Here is a 21,193-nt window from a genome sequence, read left to right as displayed (position 1 = left end):
CCCGGGCGGAGCGGACGCGCCTGTCCTGGGCGGGCCGGGCCGGCGCGGGCGTCTCGGGGACAGCCCGGTTCTGGTCCCGTCAGGGGCCTGGCCCGGCCGCCCGGCTGTCGGTGAGCCGGGGCCTCGCAGGTTGGGCTGCCCGCTCCGCTCCTTGCGCGGGGCTCGCTTCTGGACCAAGTAACTTGAACACCGGTAGAGACAAGTTCCTTAAGAAAAAGGAAAAAGAAGTGAAAGACCCCAGTGTCCTGAGGTCCCCGCGGGGCCGTGGCCGGGGAGGGGAGCAGGACTGGCTGTTGCGGGCTGCGGACCGCGGAGGGTCCCGGCGAGGCGCAGATCTTGCTGCGGTCCACGGGCGGCCGGGGCAGGAGGGTGGAGTAGGAAGGAAGCCGGAGAAACTGCTCGCTCTTGGCTGGGGAGCCGCGGCCGCCTTCCCCTCCCATCCGCTTCTGTGTTTAGCTTGCTGGAAACCGGAGGAGCGAGCGGTACAGCAGCTAAAGCGTCGCCGCTTTGCCCGCAGCAGTTATTCTGGCTAAAGTGGTTTTTTTTTTAAAAAAAAAAAAAAAGAAACTTTTTTGCTTTGTAAGGACAATAAGGACAGGCATTTTCACCCGACAGCGTGGTCCTTGCGCATCTCTGCCTGTCCCTGTAGCTACCCCTCTGGTGCCTGCCCAGAGTCGGCGTCCTCGTTCCGGGGGCCTGGGGTGGGAGTGGGGAGCCGTTGCTCTTGGTTTTGGCCGGTGGAAGGGCTTGTGTAGACACCGAAGTTCGGAAAGTGAGATGAAAGGCGTGATGGGCATTTCGCTTCAGTGTCTCTCAGGCCCTTGGGAGTCGAAGGGCGGCGTGGGGGCGCGGGGTCGGTGCGGGGTGTTGTCAGGATAACCAAGGAGAGGAATTAGAACCGTTCTTGGCATCGCATTGCGTGGACTCGAGTGACAGGGAGACCAGGGAAGACAAGCAGCATGGGATGAATCGAGAGACCGCAGAAGTGCCCAGTGCAGCGGGGATCAGCCTGGAGTCAGAGTGCCGGGGTCAGGGCAGCTGTGCTGGTGGCTCAGGGGACCAGCCATGGGGTGCGAGGGCTCATGGCTTTTTTTTTTTTTTTAAAGGCAGAGTCTCACTCTGTCGCCCAGGCTGGAGTGCAGTGGCGCGATCTCCGCCTCCTGGGCTCCAGCAGTTCCCTGCCTCAGCCTCCCGAGTAGCTGGGATTACAGGCTGCTGCCACCATGCCCGCCTAATTTTTGTGTTTTTAGTAGAGAGCGGGTTTCATCATCTTGGCCATGTTGGTCTTGAACTCCTGACCTCGTGATCCGCCCGCCTCAGCCTCCCAAAGTGCTGGGATTACAGGTGTGAGCCACTGGGCGCCGCCGGCTCATGACTTCTTGAGGAGGCAGCACTGCTGTTCCAGCCCTGCTGCTTATTAGCTGTATAAGTGGTCACTTCACCTCTTTGTTTAAATCACCTGCTTTTAAAAAATCACCCGTAAGGCGGACACTGTACGACTTGCAGTGCATGGTTGTGGAGGGAGAGACCAAGGTGAAGGCTTAGCATAGCGCTTGGCATGTGGTAAATGTTGGCTACTGTTAGTGTGGAGAGGTGTTTCGTGCAAGGCCTCTGAGACCCACGGACACTGAGAATCGAGGCCACACAGCTGTGTTTGCTTTATTCCGAATCACAGGCGCGCGCTTGCTTTCTGCATTTACTGGGAGGGACTGCGTTGGAAGCACCCAGGCCTCGGAGTGGGAAGTAGACTCTTGAGCCGGTGAGTTGAACCTACAGGGATTTGTGTCAGCGGAACCAGCCCAGTCAGCCGGGTTCCCGAGGAGGCAGCTGACTGCGTTTTGTGAATGTGTGATTATTGCTTGTGTACCTTCATAAGTAGCAGGTACTTTGTACCTGGAAGTTGACTAGCAGTCAGTCTTTTTAAACTCACTGAGGTCTTTGCTTTGTGGATTTTGCTGTCATCATTGTGAATATTCAGAAATTAACTACTTCTAGGCTTTCAGGGGACTGAATTTTTTTTTTTTTTTTTTGAGATGGAGTCTCACTCTGTCGCCCAGGCCAGAGTACAGTGGCACGTTCTCGGCTCACCACGACCTCCGCCTCCTGGGTACAAGTGATTCTCCTGCCTCAGCCTCCCAAGTAGCTGGTATCACAGGTGTGCACCACCAGCCCAACTGATTTTTGTGTTTTTAGTAGAGACGGGGTTTCGCTGTGTTGGCCAGGCTGGTCTCAAACTCTGACTTCAAGTGATCCACCTGCCCTGGCCTCTTAAGCTGTGGGGATTACAGGCGTGAGTCGCCATGTCCAGCCTGGGGGACAGATAGATTCTTGTGACCCTTGTTAAGACTTCGGTAACCAAGTAGTCCTCCAGGGAAGGACGGTGGTGCACTCATCTCATGGGCCCTAGGCTGGGTCTGGGTGCCAGGGGAAGGCTGGCGAGGACCTTGGAGCTGCTGCCTTGGAGGGCCCTGGCCAGGGAAGGGGTGTCTGCTGCTGCCTGGCTGTAAAAGTGGGCAGTTCCAAGAGTGCAGTGAGATTTGAAAGTGGGATTAGGGTGGAGTGCAGTTATCTTTGCATACGTGGTTTTAAATCTGTTGGATGTTGTGAATCATGAATTCTTTAACAATTCCTTAAATATGTGCTGCTTTTTTTTTTTTTTTTTTGAGACAGAGTCTCGCTCAACCGCCCAGGCTGGAGTGCAGTGGCACAATCTCGGCTGGTTCACTGCAACCACCGTTTCCTGGGTTCAAGCGATTCTCCCATCTCAGCCTCCCGAGTTGCTGGGATTACAGGCAGCTGCCACCACGCCCGGCTAATTTTTTTGTATTTTAGCAGAGATGGGGGTTTCACCTGTTGGCTAGGCTGGTTTTGAACTCCTGACGTCAGGTGATCCGCCTGCCTTGGCCTCCCAAAGTGTAGGATTACAGGCGTGAGCCACCGCGCCTGGCTGTGCTTCCTGTTTTAGGTGGTACAGTTCAGTGGTCAAGTACTGCTTTTCCTCCAGAGCCTGTTTTTAAGCTGGTATCCAAGGATGCAGAGCAGAGAGGGCCCAGGGGCTACTCTGTCTCTCTGCTCATTTCACATGTTTATTGAGCATCAACTATAAAAATAAGTTGTAAAAGCTGAAGAGTGAGCGAGCCGCAGAGACCCACAGGTCTCTCTCATTCGCTCGCTTAATTGGGCTCTGCCACTGGAGAGGGCTCAGCAGTGAGTGGAGGAGCTTGCTTCTGTCTGAGCAGCTTTTGTGTGGTCATTGCCAGGGCTCTCGTTGGCCATTAATCCTTCAACTAGGTGTCAGTCTGGGATTGGGGAAATTGTTATTTTTGACTATTTGTTGATATTTTTAATTAATTCAGAGCATTCATTGTCAGTCAAGTAGTTTGGAATACAGGTCTCTGCTGTCTTAAGTTTTTTTTTTTTTTTTTTTTTTGAGACGGAGTCTGGCTCTGTTGCCCAGGCTGGAGTGCAGTGGCCGGATCTCAGCTCACTGCAAGCTCCGCCTCCCGGGTTTATGCCATTCTCCTGCCTCAGCCTCCTGAGTAGCTGGGACTACAGGTGCCTGCCACGTCGCCCGGCTAGTTTTTTTTGTATTTTTTTTTTAGTAGAGATGGGGTTTCACCGGGTTAGCCAGGATGGTCTCGATCTCCTGACCTTGTGATCCGCCCATCTCGGCCTCCCAAAGTGCTAGGATTACAGGCTTGAGCCACCACGCCCGGCCAAAAGTTTTTTTTTAAAGGATTTCTTTGAATTAGTTCATCTCAGATGACAAAGTGTGGACTCGACGGTAGCAGCAAACAGTGCCTTTGCTTGCTGTGTTCTCTTCTGATCATCGTTAGAACCGGAAGAGTGTTCTGTAGATGTGCAAGTGAAAAGCCACGTCTTCCTTGTCACTGGGAGAAGAGCTAAGAGCCTGGCCTGCTGAGCATTCTAGCAGCCTTATCATCAGCGCTCCTGAGGAAGGGGGGCCCTGCAGGGAAACCTGCTTGGGAAACCGGAACAGAGCCCAGCACGTCAGGACTGGTGATGATGAGTGTGGCTGGGGTTTTTCTGGAGGTGTGCAGGCGTGGCTCTCCACTGTCTGTTTCTCATAGGGTTCCTTTGCTGGGCATTGCTTTGAGTTTGCTGGTGAAGTAGCTGTAAAGGTAAACTTTTTTTTCTCTCTCTTTCTTCCTTTTATGAAGAGTAATTCGTAACTTGAAAAAAGTTTCCACGTTTTGTAGACAAGCTCTGTTCCATTCTGGGCAGCCAGTGACAGGATGTCATCCCTCGCCACTGAGTTGTAGGCAGGTGGAGAGGAGAAGCTTGAGCTGCGGTGGTTTCCGTGGAGGCTAACGGAGGGAGGAACTCTACCACATAGTGTTTGGAGTTTAGGATAAACTTTTATCTTGTCTTTAACTGACAACAGGCATTTGTGAAAAGGTGTGTGTGCAGTCAGTGTTACCCAACAGAACACACAGCCCAGGAGCAGCTGTGCATCCGGGAATACATGAGAGGAAACACACTTCCTCCCCTCCCGACTGATGGGAATATAACTGCCCTCCTGCTGGCCCTGCATAGGGCCCAGTGTGGTGGAGTTTGCAGGGAAAGGCCCCTCTCCTACAGGCAGCTTCACCAGCTGGCCACAGCCAGGGCAGGGGGGCACACATCTCCGGCATGCTTCCTTGGGGCTTTCCTTGCTCCTTCTGAGGCTGCATGATGCCTTGATACCAGTGTCCTGGTCACCCTCCAAGCAGCAGGTGAGCTGTGGGTTAGCGGGCCGGGGCTGTGGCACCACAGTGCTGGTGATTGAAGACAGACTGCAGGTGAGTGGAGAGGGCCTCTCCGAGGCCGCTGGCCTGTGCTTACTAACTCAGCTCTGATTGAAGACAGACTGCAGGTGAGCAGGGAGGGCCTCTCCGGGGCCGCTAGCTTGTGCTTACTAACTTGGCGCTCCCAGCTGCCTTCAGGTGTTCTCCTCTCTGACAGGTAAAATCTCGTGAGTCTGTGTCTCTGCAGGAATGTGAATGGAGTATTGACAACTTTGTTTTTCTTCTTCCTTTTCTTTGCTGCATGGGAGGATGTTACTGGTGGGTTGACAATTGATTCTGATTATGAGGACACCCAGGCTGAACTTGCTTGAATCTCTAGAGTTCTTTTAGCAGCCTCATTGAGGTACAATTTACATACCATAAGGTTAACTTAAGTTTACAATTAAATAATTTTTAGTAAAATTACAGGGCCGAGTAATCACCACAGTTTAATTTGAGAACTTTGCCATTGTGCCCCAGAGAAGCCTCATGACCATTGGCACTGCTCCCCATCCCCACCTTCAGCCCCGAGGCGGCCACCAGTCTCCTGCCATCTGTGTGGATGAACTGACTCATGTGAATGGAATCCCAGTACACGGGCTGTGTGCCTGGCCCATGCGGCGCAGTGTTGCGAACGTCCGTCCGTGGCGTTGCATGTGTCTGCAGCTCCGTCCTCTTCATCACCAAGTGCGATTCCGTCCTGTGGAGATGTGCACCTGCCACTCTTCTTCCACCACTGATCCACGGTTTGTGACCGTGACTTTGAGGACAGTGAGCTGGGCCTCTTAGCCGGGGGCCCCAGGTTCCTGAGTTCATGGGCTGTGGTGTACCAGGCTCTGTGATGGGGTGAAGGTCCAGAGATGGAGACACAGCCATTCCCGCTTTCCTAGAGCTCTCAGGCTGGTAGAGAAGGACCACAGGCAGCAGGAGGAGAATTGAGTGGGTGAGTGCGACCGAAAGCAGGGGGCTCGGTTAGTGCAGGTATGAAGGGCTTTTCCAAGAGGGAAGGAGGAAGGAGGTGGCCCAGGAAGAGGCAGCAGCACATGCAGAGGCATGAGCAGAGAAGCCATGGCCCAGGGCCTCTGTATCTCCAGCAGGCAGCCCTGGAAGGTCTGGTTTCAGGAATAGCCTCTTTCCATCAGGGCTCCACCGGGGAGCTAAGCTTAGGCCTGGGTTTCAGAGGTGTTTACCTAGGGTGGTGTTGCATTCAGAGTCCTCTTTTTCAAAAAAAAGTTCTCCATCACCCCCTCCTGTTTCCAAATTCCCCTTAAAAAGAGCAGTGGTCGGCCAGGCACAGTGGCTCACGCCTGTAGTCCCAGCGTTTTGGGAGGCCGGGGCGGGCAGATCACGAGGTCAGGAGATTGAGACCATCCTGGCTAACACAGTGAAACCCCATCTCTACTAAAAATACAAAAAATTAGCCAGGCCTGGTGGCGCCTGCCTGTAATCCCAGCTGCTCAGAAGGCTGAGGCAGGAAAATCACTTGAACCTGGGACGTGGAGGGTGCAGTGAGCGGAGATCGCGCCACTGCACTCCAGCCTGGGTGACAGAGTAAAAAAAAAAAGCAGTGGTCGTGGATACATGGAGCCCTTTTTAGAAGGAGCCTCCCCATAAACCCCCTAGGAATCCTTGCACACGTGCCCTTGAAGCTGGGGGTGAGCCCCCCAGGGGAGCTGCAGGCGGCGTCCGCAGGTCCGGGGCTGGTAAACAGCAGGACTGCGTTTCTCATCGTGAGTGTATCTGAGACAGTGCAGCCCCCACCTCTGGTCTTTGCTTTAGTGTTGCCACCACCAGGTGCCACTCTTGTGTCCTGACGTGTGAAGGCCTCTTCCCAGCCCTGGGAAAGCCAGCCACACTAGGGTCTGCCTGCCAAGTGCTGCTGTCAGATGGAACAGGGGTGTGGTGCACCAGCAGACCCCGTCTCCGGAGGAAGCCGTGGTCTCTGCTGTGGTCATCCGGTATGGTAAGAGGGGCGTTGAGGCCACTGTGAGGGAGGACCCCCATGCTATCCTGCTGTCACCCCAGTGTTTCCTTTGTCCACACAGTGGTGTGGGTTAGAAACTTCAGGGCCCACTGCAACTTTTGTTAGGGCCACTGAGTGCTGGTTGGGAGCCACAGGGCCGTGGCCTTTTTTTCTCCGTGGTGATTTGTGTGTGTGTAGCCTCCTGCCAGTGCTAGACCTGTCTGGAAGGAAAGGGCGTTTGCTGTTCCCGTCTGTCTTGGCCAGAAGGGCCTCCCATTCTTTGCCTTCACCGTGTTTGTTTTTTCTCTGCACAGGATTTCTCCTGGCTGGGGCACACCTATTGGTGTTCAGCGGAAGTAGAAACAATTGGTAAAAACATAAAATGTGAAAACTTAAAGGGAAAAGAAGGAGATGGTGGGCAGGGCTTCCGGGCCACGTGTGATCTGTGGCATTTCTTGGCCTGTGGACTGTGGCCACACTCACATTGCTGTCCCTGGTTTCCTTCTCTTTGAAGCTCCCTTGGCTGGAATGTCTGTTCATTCATCCCTGCAGTTGTTTGCAGATGTCCCGGGGCTAACGTGAGGGAGCTAACGTGAGGGAGCTAAGTGCCACAGCTCCTGTTTTTTGCCCTGTCTGGTGGTGACTTTGGTCTGTGTCATCGAGCATTTTGCTGTGGCAGGCAGGGAGGCAAAGAAGAGCTCCCACAAAGGTATTGAGCTTTTCCCTGCAGAAAGCAGGCGAGCTGGAGGGTTGGAAAGCACAGAGGCACCATGCTGTTTCTCTTTTGCCTGTGACCTTTGCAGGGCTGGGGGACTTTTCTTCCAAGCACCCTTTTAGCAACGCCTCTTCCCCTCCAGACATGGTGGCTGTGCAGGCTGTGGGCTGGCAGACCCTATCCCCACAGCAGCAGAGTCTCAGGAGCCCACGAGGGGCTGTTGTCTCGGGGTTTGGCCTGCACCGTCTGCGGAAGCTCCGAACTCCTGCTTTGCTGGGATTTGTCCTCAGCCCATGGAAAGGCCTGATGGTGCCAGGTGGCCCTGAGGAGCCGGATGCCTGAGCCTGGGGCCAGGCCTGGGCGTGAGCCCAGAGAGCATAAAATTAGCTTGGGCGTGGGTTGAAAGCTGCTGGTGTGAGCATGACTTGTCTGTGTTGAGTTTGTCATGCACAGCCCTGGCCTCTCCCCACAGTCTGCGTCTGGCCCTCTACATGGGAGGCTGCTCTGGGTTCCTCCTCTCAGCATGTCTGCCCTTCTGCTGCGTGCCGTGTTCTTTGTGCCACATGTGACAGGACCGTTTGTCATAGCAGCGGTGTCATGAAACATAAGAGTGTGGGCCTGAGAATCTGGGTTGAGTCAGGTTCCTGTTGGAGACCCGCATGCGTGCAGCCTGCTCTGAGCGCTCGGGACACGCATTAACAGAGGCAACAGGGGCCACCCCTGGGCAGCTTCCCCACTGCCGAGGGGGACGGGAGTAAGGAAGTGTGGGATGCGGTGCCTGGAGGGGGTGTGCAGGAGTTCCAAGGGGACGGGAGTAAGGAGGTGTGGGATGGAGTGCCTGGAGGGGTGTGCCGGAGAGCCAAGGGGATGGGAGTAAGGAGGTGTGGGATGGGGTGCCTGGAGGGGGTGCACAGGAGAGCCAAGGGAGACGGGAGTAAGGTGTGGGATGTGGTGCCTGGGGGCGGGGGTGCGCGGGAGAGCCAAGGGGGACGGGAGTAAGGAGGTGTGGGATGGGGTGCCTGGAGGGGGTGCACGGGAGAGTTGAGGGAGACAGGAGTAAGGTGTGGGATGGGGTGCCTGGAGGGGGTGCACGGGAGAGCCGAGGGGTACGGGAGTAAGGTGTGGGATGTGGTGCCTGGGGGGGGGGTGCGCGGGAGAGCCAAGGGGGACGGGAGTAAGGAGGTGTGGGATGGGGTGCCTGGAGGGGGTGCACGGGAGAGTTGAGGGAGACAGGAGTAAGGTGTGGGATGGGGTGCCTGGAGGGGGTGCACGGAAGAGCCGAGGGGTACGGGAGTAAGGTGTGGGATGTGGTACCTGGAGGGGGTGTGCGGGAGAGCTGAGGGGTACGGGAGTAAGGTGTGGGATGTGGTGCCTGGGGGGGGCGTGCGCGGGAGAGCCAAGGGGGACGGGAGTAAGGAGGTGTGGGATGGGGTGCCTGGAGGGGGTGCACGGGAGAGTTGAGGGAGACAGGAGTAAGGTGTGGGATGGGGTGCCTGGAGGGGGTGCACGGGAGAGCCGAGGGGTACGGGAGTAAGGTGTGGGATGTGGTACCTGGAGGGGGTGTGCGGGAGAGCTGAGGGAGATGGGAGTAAGGAAGTGTGGGATGGGGTGCCTGGGAGGGGTGCGCAGGAGAGCCCAGGGAGATGGGAGTAAGGAGGTGTGGGCTGGGGTGTGCAGGAGAGCTGTTTGAATAGGGGCTCTAGAAGGCCTCTTTGAGAAGGTGCCGTTGACCTGAGACCTGTGGAGGTGAGGGAGGGTACTCGCCATGCAGGCCTGTGGAGGGAGCCCTGGCTCCCTGGTGCCTTGTCTCAGAAGGGCTGCCTTTGCCTCCTCCCCCTCATGGTTCCACGGACGTGTGGGTTTTATTTATTTAATATTTTCAGTTGATTGTCGTTTTTAATGATATTTTGATGAATGGGCTGTGTCACCTTTAGCCAGCAGGAGTGCATGTGACTCAGCTCCTGTATCAGTTGAACAGGTGAAGGGCAGGGAGGGAAGCCTCTGGGAGCAGAACCAGTGAGCCTGGCTGTGTGTCACCTGGATCGCCTCCGAGCTGAAGAGCTGTGCCAGCAAAGCCTTTGAGCTCATTTGGGCACGGGGGACCATCAGAGGATGGGAGGAACAGTCAGGAGACCTCAGAGTGCGCTCAGGAGGCTTTGGTGGCAGGTCACATTGCTCTCACAATTTGGCAACCATCTTGTGGATACTGTGGGTTAAAAGAAATAATCAGTGTCACTGGTAGCCAAGTTTTTAATGTTAAAAAAGATAACAGTATAGAATAAAATGAACCCCTGCGGGGTTCTGTGGGGAGTATTACCGTGAGGGCATCATTCTGTGCGTAGGCTGTGCTCCCTGCCAGCGGTGGGCTTCCCAGTGGGCGGCCTCGGCTCTGCGTGTGACATACTAGGCCTGCAGCACCGTGTGCCCTCCTGAGCGGCTCTGCTCTGGTTGATGCTCTCAGCAGAACACACGATTTCATGGTCCCCGCTTCTGCCCCTGGCAGGGGCAGTGCAGCCAGGGTGTGGTGTGCATCCCACTCCCACGACTGGCAGGCAGGCCGCATGGTCAGCCACCAGGGTCAGGTGTCAGGCGCTGCACCAAACGCGCATGTCTCTGATCTTGGGCATGGCTCAGCAGCCCCTGGCTTGGCTGTGGGTGGGTCTTGCTTACCTCTTGCTGAGTAATCAACCCTGGAACTTCTGGGCCTCGAATGAGGACTCATCACCTTTCCCACATCTGTGGGCTGGTGGGTGGGGCTTTGGCCCCACAGGTTATTCCTGCACGGCCACCAGTGGTGACGGGGCTGGCAGCCCTCAGGGGCCTTGCTGCCGTGGCTGTCTGCTGGGGCGCCACAGTCCCCCGCCATGGATCTCTCCAGGCGGAGTTTTATGTCCTCACCCTAGAGCAGAGTTTTTTTGACTTCTTGCTGTCAGGACCCCTTAAAGTCCTTGTTGAGGCTGGGCATGGTGGCTTGTGCCTGTAATCTCAGCACAATTACAGCACAATCTCCTGTAATCTTGGGAGGCCAAGGTGGGAGGATCACTTGAGACTAGGAGTTCAAGCCCAGCCTGAGCAACATAGGGAGACCTCCATCTGTACAAAAAAGTAAAAATTAGTCAGATGTGGTGGTGTGTGCCTCTAGTCCCAGTTGTTTGGGAGGCTAAGGCGGGAGGATTGCTTGAACCCAAGAGGTTGAGGCTGCAGTGAGCTCTGTACCACTGCACTCCAGTCTCAGTGATAGAGTGAGACCCTGCCTCTAAAATTAAAAAAAAGTCCTCATTGAGTTTACATGAGTTGAGCTATTAATGTTCATCTTTTTAGAAATTAAAATTGAGAATGTTAAACAACTTTAATTCATTTAGAAAGAATTAAAAACGCAGCATATCTTAAGTATCATTTAAAAAAATTTTTTTTAAACCTGTTATCTTCTAGCGTCAGACAGAGTGGCTTTACTTTTGCAAATCTCAAGAGCTGGATTCTGTCAGGTTCTGTGTTTATCCTGCTGTAATTTTACAGGCCAGGTGGCTTCCACAGGGCTTTGGCACCTGGCACCTTTGTGTTATTGTAAAGAGAGTGCTAACCTCATGGTCCCAGGTCACACTTTGGGCTCTAGGGCTCCCCACTGTGGCCTCTCTTTGCCTCTGCCAGGAAAGTCTTCATCCCAGGAGAGCCGTCGTGGAAATGGCTGGAAGACAATACATCCTTTCAGCCACTTTCTGTTGGTCAGGGAGTCACAGCCACCTGGATCTGGGGGTGGGAGTGGGTAGGAGTGGACAACCTGCCTCTGGATGGAGGAGGGCTCCAGGAGGCCCTGGTCCTCCCGCCTCCTTCAGGAGCCCTGGTCCTCCCGCCTCCTTCAGGAGCCCTGGCTGGCCACCCCAGAGACCCAGGCTTTTTCTCTCTCCCCCTAACTTCTGGGCAGGGCTCGGCCCTCGTCCCGTGCTACCTTCCTCTTCCTGCCGTTTAGTTTTCCGCCCAGGGCATACGGCCAGCGCCACTGTGGGCCATGGGGTTGTGCAGGTGGGGCGGGTGCTGTCTCCAGGTGCCACCGAGGGCCGCTGAGGCAGAGCCAACACCGGATGGCCTGCGCTTCCATTGCTGAGCTTTCGTGGCGCCCACTCAGGTGAGTGTTGGCCTGTGCAGGCCATGGCCCGGCGTGTTCTATGGCTTCACCCAAGCTTTCAGCTTGGTGCAGTCCAGTATCACTGTGACAGGGCTTCATTGTGGCCCGGGGGAGGCTGCTCAGGCAGCCCCTCGTTTAGGAGGAGCTCCTGAGCCCTAGTCGCCGGTCTGAGGGGTTGTCTGTACTCAGTGCTGGCCTGGACTGTGCTGGGAGATCTGGGGAGCACACCCCAGAACCCACCGAGCCACACTGCGTGGCACTTACCAAGCAGCAACCTGGTCCTAGCAAAAAAGAAAGGCAGAAATCGTGTAAAACAGGCTCTGAGCAGATGCGCTGCTCCTGTGCGGTTGTGTCCACAGCGTTTTAAGAAGCTGCTGTTGGTGAGCTTTTGTCCTTTCTCGCGTTTGGTGAGGCTTCTCTGCGGAGGCGCCGCACGCCCTTTCGCCAGGCGTGTCTGCACTGACAGTGGTCTCATCAGCCCTGGCCGGGTTCCTTGGCTGCTCAGCGAGAGAGACCCTGTAGGGCTTCCCAAGTGCCATTCTCTGACTCAGCGAACGGGAACTCAGCATGGGCCCGGTGGTTCCCAACAGAGAGGGAAGGGGGCATGGGAGGGGAGGTTTATTGAGTACAGTTTCCAGCCCCACAGGGTGGGCAGAGGGAACCGTGGGCAGGGACAGCAGGACCCTTCCCTGTCACTGCAGCTCCCTCTGGGTTGGTGCTTTTATAACAGTGGGCAGCGCCGGCTGATGGAGTCCAGGAGTGGGAGTGGGACTGACCCACGCTTGCCTCTGGCTCCGCAGAGCCTGGCCTCAGGTTGTTGTGCTCAGCAGCCACTCATCTGCCCAGAACCCATTCAACCCTGCTGGTGTCCTGTGTGCCTTGTGCTGGGGGGACCTTAGGAAGAAGGACACGTCCCTGCTCACCTGGGAGTTGGTGGTATGTGTCCATTGTAGAGACACAAAATACAGAAAATACAACCACAACAACAAATCAAAAGCAAATCCTCCTACCACCCAGAGACAGTCTGCACTTGACATTAAAACCGGCCTCACTCCGTCGTGGGACTCTTGCTACCCAGGGCCAGTTGTCTGCTGCTCCCCTGCCGGTGGGAATGGGGGTGTTCCCAGGCTGTGTGGTGCTTCCTGAGCCCTGCAAAGAGAGCGTGGGGTCAGTGCTGGTGTTTCCGCAGGTCGGTGCCCACCACTCGTGGTGGTCTTTTCTGAAGAAGATCTTTGCCACGTTGACAGGCGGAGAGTGGTGCCAAGGTTTAGTCCGTGTTTCCTGCAGGAGGGCTGGCGTGGCTGACGCTTCTGTGCACAGTGGGCCATGCCATCATCTGCTTGGTCTTTACGTACTTTGTCTTGAACTGGTCCCGTTTTCTTGTGACTGACTGGCATGGGTTCTCTTTAAGGGTATTAATCTTGAGTGTTAAGATTTTAGAGCTTGTTCTTGAAGAGACAGGTAAAAGCCCAGGCGGAAACGATGGGAAGTGCTGGAGCCTGAGGCAGTCTCCACAACTCGCTCGGGCTGCAGAACAGCAGAGGACAGGTACACTGGGAGTCAGACCGGAGGGCCAGGGAGAGCTGGGGCCCAGGGGAGCTGGGGGCCAGGGAGCAGCCTGGGAGGGCGAGTGCCAGGAAACCTTGGGCACCTGTTGGCCCTGGGCCTGCTCCTGCCCTTGGCTGGCGCCTGAGGGGTGCTCTTCTTTTCACCAGCCCTTTTTTCTTTTTTTTGAGACGGAGTCTCGCTGTGTTGCCCAGGCTGGAGTGCAGTGGCGCGATCTCAGCTCACTGCAACCTCTGTCTACCGGGTTCAAGCATTTTTCCTGCCTCAGCCTCCCCAGTAGCTGGGATTACAGGCACCTGCCACCACAACCGGCTATGTTTTTTTTTTTTTTTTTTTTGTATTTTTAGTAGAAATGGGATTTCACCATGTTGGTCAGTCTGGTCTTGAACTCCTGACCTTGTGATCCACCTGCCTTGACCTCCTAAAGTGCTGGGATTATAGGTGTGAGCCACTCCGCCAGGCCTATCCCTTACTTTCTTTTACAACCTCCCACCTGCCCCCTTTCCAAGTGGCTGGAGCTGTGCGCTGGTTAGTTCCTCCGTCAGGGAGAAATCCAGGCCACGCTGGCACCCGACATCACTGACCTGTTCAGGGCCTCGGTGTGGCCTGGTGCAGGTTGGGACCACGTTTGGCCACTGAGGCCCCACAGAGCATGGAGAGGGCAGTGGGCACAGGGCCACGCAGAGGGCTCAGGGCCACGTTTCTCACCGTCTCTCAAGAAACACTAGTTCTCCTAGACAACCAGATGAATTCAGGAAGCCCCAGGTGAAGACTGAGGCCCTCTTGGAAGCTCTGTGGATGGCAGTAGTTGTGGGCTCTGAGCAAGGGAACCGTGGTTGACTGTGTGACCTGTAGTTTCCACTCCCTGGCCACTGCCATCCACTGTTGCCACCCAATTCCTACTCCTGTTGCCTGCCCTCAGCCTGTTCTTAGTTGTCGGAGGGGATGGTGGAACGTGAAGCCGCAGATGGTCCACAGGCACCATCCCTAGTGCCGACGGGATGTAGGCCTGGTGTCTGCTCGGCTGTGCTCCGGCAGTGATTTGACTTCCCCGCATGGGGTGTCGGGGGTTATGCCCTCAGAGATCCTCTTTTCATGCCATGAGGCCTCTGGGATGTGCGGCCTGAGACTGCCTGGGGCTGGTGGGTGACTGTGCGGCAGGTGCGCAGCTGAGGCTTGCTGCTTCGTCGAGAGCAGGGTGGGCACCTTCGTTTCCCAAAGGTGGCCGTCTCTCCCTTCGTGACAGCAGCATTTTCTGCTGAATGGTTTCCTGTGTCCTCCTTGCTTTCTTAAATTTGTAACAAATGCTTCTGCTTTGGTGTGGGCTTCATCTTCTCCACAGACCCACACGTACCCCTGCTGTACCTGGCGTGGCGAGGGCAGGGAGCAGGTGCTGGGTAGGTCTGAGCACCCAGGGTATGCCTCTGCCTGGCCAGCTGGCTGCCTCCTGGACACCTGGATGCAGAGCTTCCTGAGATGAGCTCTGCATTGGGATGCACAGAAGAGATTTGCTTCCTCTCGTGCTTGGGGTCTTGGGAATGCTTTTTTTTTCTCCTGAGACAGGGTCTTGCTCTGTCATCCAGGCTGGAGTGCAGTGGCATAATCACAGCTCACTGTAACCTCTGCCTGCCTCCCGGGTTCAAACGATTCCTGTGCCTCAGCCTCCCGAGTAGCTGGGTTTATAGGGACGTGCCACCAGGCCAGTGTAATTTTTTTTTTTTTTGAAATGGAGTTTTGCTCTTGTCACCCAGGCTGGAGTGCAGTGGCGCAATCTCGGCTCACTGCACTATCTGCCTCCCAAATTCAAGCAATTCTCCTACCTCAGTCTCCCTAGTAGCTGGGATTACAGGCCACGCTACACCACACCTAGCTAATTTTTGTATTTTTAGTGGAAACGGGATTTCGCCATGTTGGCCAGGCTGGTTTCGAGCTCCTGACCTCAGGTGATCCGCCCGCCTTGGCCTCCCAAAGTGCTGGGATTACAGGTGTGAGACACCCGTGCCCGGCCAGATTTTTCTATTTTTAGTAGAGATGGGGTTTCACTGTGTTGGCCAGGCTGGTCTTGAACTCCTGGCCTCAAGCCGTTTGCCCACCTCAGCCTCCCACAGTGCTGGGATCACAGGTGTGAGCCACTGCGCCCTGCCTTGGGAGTGCTTTTTGACGTTCACTACTGCACTGTCAGCGTGGAGACCCAGGGCCTTTTCTGGAGGTGGCTGCTGTCAGGAAGTTTAGAAACCCTTTGTCATTAAAACCTTTATCTTCAAGAACATTCTGTTATTCCTGCTGGGAAGGCCTCCTACCTTTCTGGCTGAAGAAGTGCTGGGCCAAGCTGAATTGTGTGAGGGTTCCTGGGTATTTATAATTCATGAGAAAATAAAAGTGTGGTTTTCTGTGATCCTATGCTGCTCCGAGGCCCTTCCTCCAAGGCAGACCGAAGGCAACTCTATGCTGATGACGCAGGATCCTGGCCCACAGCTGTCCTCAGAGACTTCTTAGTAGGAGTGGTGGTATCGGGGGTCCTCTCCTTGCCCAGCTGTCTTCCCTCCTTTGCTACCTTCTCCTTGTTGGACACACAGGTTCTAAGTAGCAGCATTTGTGGTTTGTCGACTCCTGAGCTCTGCAGTGTCCCCAGGAGTGCAGCAGGTCCCAGGGTTCACTAGCAAAGTGTCCTGGCTCCTGAGCTGCCCTGGTGGTGGAATGGGGACTTGGGGCCTGGGTGCCCCCCAAAACCTTTGTGGAGCTCATATCCCACTCCCACGAGGGTCTGGAGAGGCCTGAGTCCAGGACTTGCTGTGCTCTGCAGTGGCTGTCCGCGAGTACCCTCTGTGAAGGTGGGGCGGGAGGCCTGTTCTGTCCAGGCCCACAGTGCAGCATGGACTTGAAGGGCGTCAGTCTGTGCTATGCTGGGGCCTGTGGCCACCTTCCTTGCCCTTCCCCAGCAGGCTGGGGATCACCTCAAGTGATCCACCCGCCTCAGCCTCCCCAGAGTGCTGAGATTATAGGCGTGAGCCACCGTGCCTGGGCAGGTCATTTCATTGCCAATCAAAATAACGAAATGGTACCCGGTGGCTCACACCTGTAATCCCTGCAATTTGGGAGGCCGAAGTGGGGGGATCCACCTGAGGTCAGGAGTTTAAGACTAGCCTGGCCAACATGATGAAACCCCGTCTCTACTGAAATTACAAAAAATTAGCCAGGCAAGGTGGTGTGTGCTTGTAATCCTAGCTACTCGGAACACTGAGGAAGGAGAATCACTTGAACCAAGGAGACAGAAGTTGGAGTGAGCCAAGATGTGCCACTGCACTCCAGCCTGGGTGACGAGAGCGAGACTCCATTGCAAAAAAGATAAAAATAAATAAATAAAATGTCCCCTAAAATGACACGTGGAGGGCTCTAGGGTGAGGGTGGAGCCCTTTCAGATAAGGACCTTTCGCGTGGGTGAGTCCTATTACAGGGCCTGCGTTTACAGTCGTGGCCCGTGTGTCCTGGGCCTCAAGCTGCTGCTCAGGAAGGCCACGTTCTGCCCCCTCACACTCGCCATCCATGCCGTGGTACTCCATCCAGAAGCCTGTGCGGGTTTTGCTGGATTCCCTGAGCAAGCCTGCGGTTCACTGGTCTGAGGCCCAGGCTCTCATGGCCAGAGGCACCTGGTGGTGGAGGGGATGTATGTCCTTATCTTTGACTCCTGCTCCACCACAGCCACCCGAGAGGACCCACATGTCATCCTCCTATACACAAGGCACTTTGCTGGACCCCCCGTTGCCTGTGGGGTGAAGTCCCCTGTCTCTCTCCAGCCCCACCCTGTGTGGCCCACCTGTGCTTCAGCCCTCCTGGCCCTCCACTGTCCACATTTCTGCCGAGACACCTGGCCTGTGCGCACATGTGTCCTTTTTGTGGCTGTTGTCAGGTCTCTGAGCCTCCTTCCTGCCACCTGTTATGGGCACAGGGCTGTGACCTGCCGACTCCCGCCTGTCTTCCTGCCCCCGTGCAGGCTTCTCTGGCTGTGGTCTCTCAGGCACTTGAACTCCAGCCTCCCTTGTGCTGAGGCACAGGTGGGGGCAGGTGGAGCTTTCTAGTCACCATCTGGAAGATGCGTGTCCTTCCTCTTCTTTGTCCCTTCCTGTGGCTCCTCGACAGCCCTTGCGAGAATGCAGGAGTGCCCCACAGCCTGGGGCCCCAGGAAGGTGTTGGAGAGTGAAGTTCAGCCCCTGCACTGGGCTAACACCAGGGAAGGACTTGGGGCTTGGGACGGTGGGCCTTTGTCCCAGCAGCTCAGCTTGGCCGTACTCACAAGTCAGCTTGAAGATGTCAAAGCCAGACTCACACACTTCACCTGACAGGAAGAATAGGGAACCCACCCCGACAGGCTGTGTGCCTCTTTACACACTGATGGAACATTGACCAAAACCTCCGCTCATCTCGGTGAACTGAAGTCCTCTGGAGCATGCTCTTGACCCAAGTGGAGTTAAACTAGAAATCAGCAAAGTGATACTCCTAGTATTTAGAAATTAGGAAGCACACTTCCAAGTAACCAGTGGGACAAAGAAGAATTTGTAATGGAAATTAGAACATACTTTTTAGCTGAAAGATAACAAAAATATGCCATGCCGAGACTTGCAGGGTGCACGCCAGCCAGGAGTGGTTCACAGCCCTCGGGCATTCGTCACTCTGGGAGCAGTAGCTGAGCCCAGAGACGGTGGATGGAGGGAAATGAGGCTGGAGCGGAAGTTAACAAAGTAGAAAGTCAGTCTTCCACAGAGATACTCATCGAGGCCAGAGTTGGATTCTTTGAAAACAGGAGTACAGTGGAAAATCTGGCAAGAGTGATCAAGACAGGAAAAAAGAGATGGCACAGATAGCCAGTCTTTTCCACAGGTCACGCTGGCCAACCAGATATCCATATTTTAAAAAACCTTGGCGTGTACCTCACACCCTGCAAAGAATAGTTGAGCCTAGTAGAATGTAGGTCTAAGTGTAGAAGGTTCTGGAACTGCTGTCCAGCACGGCCTCCAGCCATGTAGCTAGGCAGCGCTGGAGATGTGCTGAGTGTAAAATACACTGGACTGAAAAAAATACAGCGGCACTTTGCATTTTCTGTATTGATTGTAAGTTGAAAATATTTTAATCCGTTGGGTTAAATAAATAAAATTAATCTTGGCTGTTTCTTTTACTTTTCAGTGGGGCCATTAGAACATTTAAAATTATATCCATGGCCCAGATTATGGTTTATGTTATATTACTCTTGAACAACACTGTTAGAGAAGATGCTATTCTTGACCCATGGGTTAAGAAAAGTTTTTTGAACAGGACTAGAAAGTACTCATCATAAAGGAAAAGATAGATAATTTGGTTTACATTAAAATTAAGCAGCTCTGTTTATCAAAGATACTCCTCAAAAACTGAAAAGGCTGGCCAGGGATCGTGGCCCACACCTGTAATCCCTGCACTTTGGGAGGCCGAGGCTGGAGGACTGCTTGAGCCCAGGAGTTCAGGACCAGCCTGGGCAACATAATAAGACCTCATAAATAAATAAAAATAAATTAGCCGGGTGTGGTGGCATCCACTGCTCAGGGGGACTGAGGTGGGAGGATCCCTTGAGCCTAGGAGGTTGGGGCTGCAGTGAGCCGTGATCTCACCACTGCACTCCAGCCTGGGCCACAGAGCAGGACTCTGTCTCAGAAAAAAAAGCAACTTTTGCAGGGGAATTTACTGTGCCTAGAACTTACCGGAACTCACATCCAGACTTCCGCACGGGCTCCAACAAAGAACAAGAAACAGCTCGTCCTGTAGAGGACGGGCAGAGGCTTGAACAGATGCCTCATGAAGAAGGACATGCAAATGGCCCCAAGCCATGGGAAAGAGCCCTTGATGTCTACCTTGGGGTAAGCCCGGGAAACCCCGAGCCTTAGATGCACCGCACGTGATAGCAGGTGTCTGCTGAACACCGGACCAGCCAAGCGGGTGTCAGGTCGCCTTGCTAACCCTTTCCACCTGGTGTGCTCGCTGCTGGGTTTAACTCCCGTCTTGCTTGTGCTTTTGATCTTCCCATGCTTTGTTTGAATTTCTTCTTTTTATTTTTTAATCATCCTTCTTTCAAATTGCCTTGGAAGTTAGGTGCTTTCCTTTATTTTATATTTTGTAGAAACAGGGTCTCACTGTGTTGTTCAGGATGGTCTCAGACCCCTGGCCTCAAGCCATCCGCCCACCTTCACCTTCAGAGTGCTGGGATTACACTGGGAGCCACCGTGCCCATCACTCCTTTAGTGGTTTTCTTACAGCACACCCTAAACTTCCAGGGTCTGATGCTGATTAATAGCTTTATCCGCCTCCCCGAAGTACCCAAGATACTAGACCGCTTCTGTGCACTTCCCCTCTTGGGTTGTAAGCACTTGATGTGCTTTAAATTCTGTACACTTTAGACCCCCGCATGCTGCTGTCTTGTACGCTGGTGTTTATTTAGGCCGACTGGTTTTGTGCTCCATCTCTTTGGCTGAACCCTCTCCTTCCTCCGTCGTCCTTCTGGTTTTCTCCTTGCGTCTGACCAGTTTTCCTCTGCTTGTGCTGCAGCCTTGAGCTGTCTTGGATTTTCTTTCAGGTGGCTCTGCTGGGGGTGCCGTCTCAGTCTCGGTCTGAAAATGCCTTCAGTTGTCCTTCATTCTTGGCAGAGCTTTTCACTGTGTGTCGTTTTCTTGGTTGACTTTCTTTTTTTTTTTTGAGACAGAGTCTCGTTCTGTTGTCCAGGCTGGAGTGCAGTGGCCGGATCTCAGCTCACTGCAAGCTCCGCCTCCCGGGTTCCCGCCATTCTCCTGCCTCAGCCTCCCGAGTAGCTGGGACTACAGGCGCCAGCCACCTCGCCCGGCTAGTTTTTTGTATTTTTTAGTAGAGACGGGGTTTCACCATGTTAGCCAGGATGGTCTCGATCTCCTGACCTCGTGATCCGCCCGTCTCGGCCTCCCAAAGTGCTGGGATTACAGGCTTGAGCCACCGCGCCTGGCCCTGGTTGACTTTCTTTCAGCCCATTTTCGACATGAGGCCGCCGACCTCCAGCTTCTGGCGTTGCCGTGGAGAAGCGGCTGTCAGGTGCACTGCTGCTCCCTCGGGGGTGTCTGCCACCTCCTGGCCCCAGCTGCTTCTGACGTTTACATTTTTAAATTTTTACATAATTTCAAAGTTAGAAGTTGCCAAAGTAGTGTAAATAATTCCTGCCTACCTTCTCCCAGATTGGCCAGTGTCAGCATTTTTGCTGTATCTGCCTTATCATTTTCTCTCTCAGTACATGCACACGGGTCTTTTTCTCAGCATTTTGAGAGTGACTTGCATCTTTACTGCAGCATAGAATAGAATGCATTTCAGCAGGGAAACACTTGGGTGCACCCACACAGAAAGAGATGGTGAAGGGGTCAGACTCTGCCCTGTTCAGGATAAACTTTGAGACCGGCTCTTAAGTCACTTTGTGTGAGACGCAGGTGAGACACAGAGGCACAGTGTGAGTGAGAGTGATAGCAGATCAGGCTTGCTGCGTATTGGGAGGGGGTCTTTGGTGGAAATTGCCAGCACAGAGCAGGGCCCTGAGGATGGAGGGAGCCCGGGGGTGGCCAGCCCGATGGCCAGTGTCTCAGTGGCATCTCCCTGGGCTGCAGCCTGAGAGGGGCAGGGCAACAAGCATGGCTGCTCTATGGAAGCCCCACTCTCATTATTGACGTGCAGGTTCACAGTCTAGTTCCTGACACCGTGGAGACCAAGTCCTTCCCTGGGGACTGGAGGAGAGACTGGGAGCAGAGGGAACAGAGCATGATCCTGAGAAGCTAGGGATCTGACCCCGGGCCAGCAGAGTGAGCTGCAGAAACAGTGGGCAGTCCCCACATGGCCTTCTTACAGCCTAGATTTCTTACTGAAATAGTTTTGTTTTTGTTTGTTTTTTGTTTAGGGTTGGGGTATCACTCTGTTGCCCAGACTGGAGTGCAGTAGTGCAGTCACAGCTCACTGCTGCCTTGACCTCCTGGGTTTAACAGATCCTCCCGCCTCAGCCTCCTGAATAG

The 21,193-nt window shown here is 54.6% G+C and overlaps 1 protein-coding gene across 2 annotated transcripts in view; it reads left to right on the top strand.

Moving 5' to 3' along the window:
• The window catches only part of MOB2 (MOB kinase activator 2), a 72,892-nt gene that overhangs the window by 459 nt on the left and 51,240 nt on the right, over positions 1-21,193 (top strand). Inside the window, exon 2 of one of the 2 annotated variants that reach the window (XM_017874690.1) lies at positions 1,676-1,759. The exons of the other annotated variant lie outside the window; for it this stretch is intronic. Within the exon in view, the coding sequence (XP_017730179.1) occupies positions 1,676-1,759 (84 nt within the window). The remainder of the gene's footprint in view (positions 1-1,675; positions 1,760-21,193) is intronic. 2 annotated transcript variants of the gene reach the window in all.

The sequence above is a fragment of the Rhinopithecus bieti genome, unplaced genomic scaffold, assembly GCF_001698545.2.
Source record: "Rhinopithecus bieti isolate Rb0 unplaced genomic scaffold, ASM169854v2 scaffold_9449, whole genome shotgun sequence".
NCBI lineage: Eukaryota > Metazoa > Chordata > Mammalia > Primates > Cercopithecidae > Rhinopithecus > Rhinopithecus bieti.
This window is presented reverse-complemented; position numbering and strand designations above follow the sequence as displayed.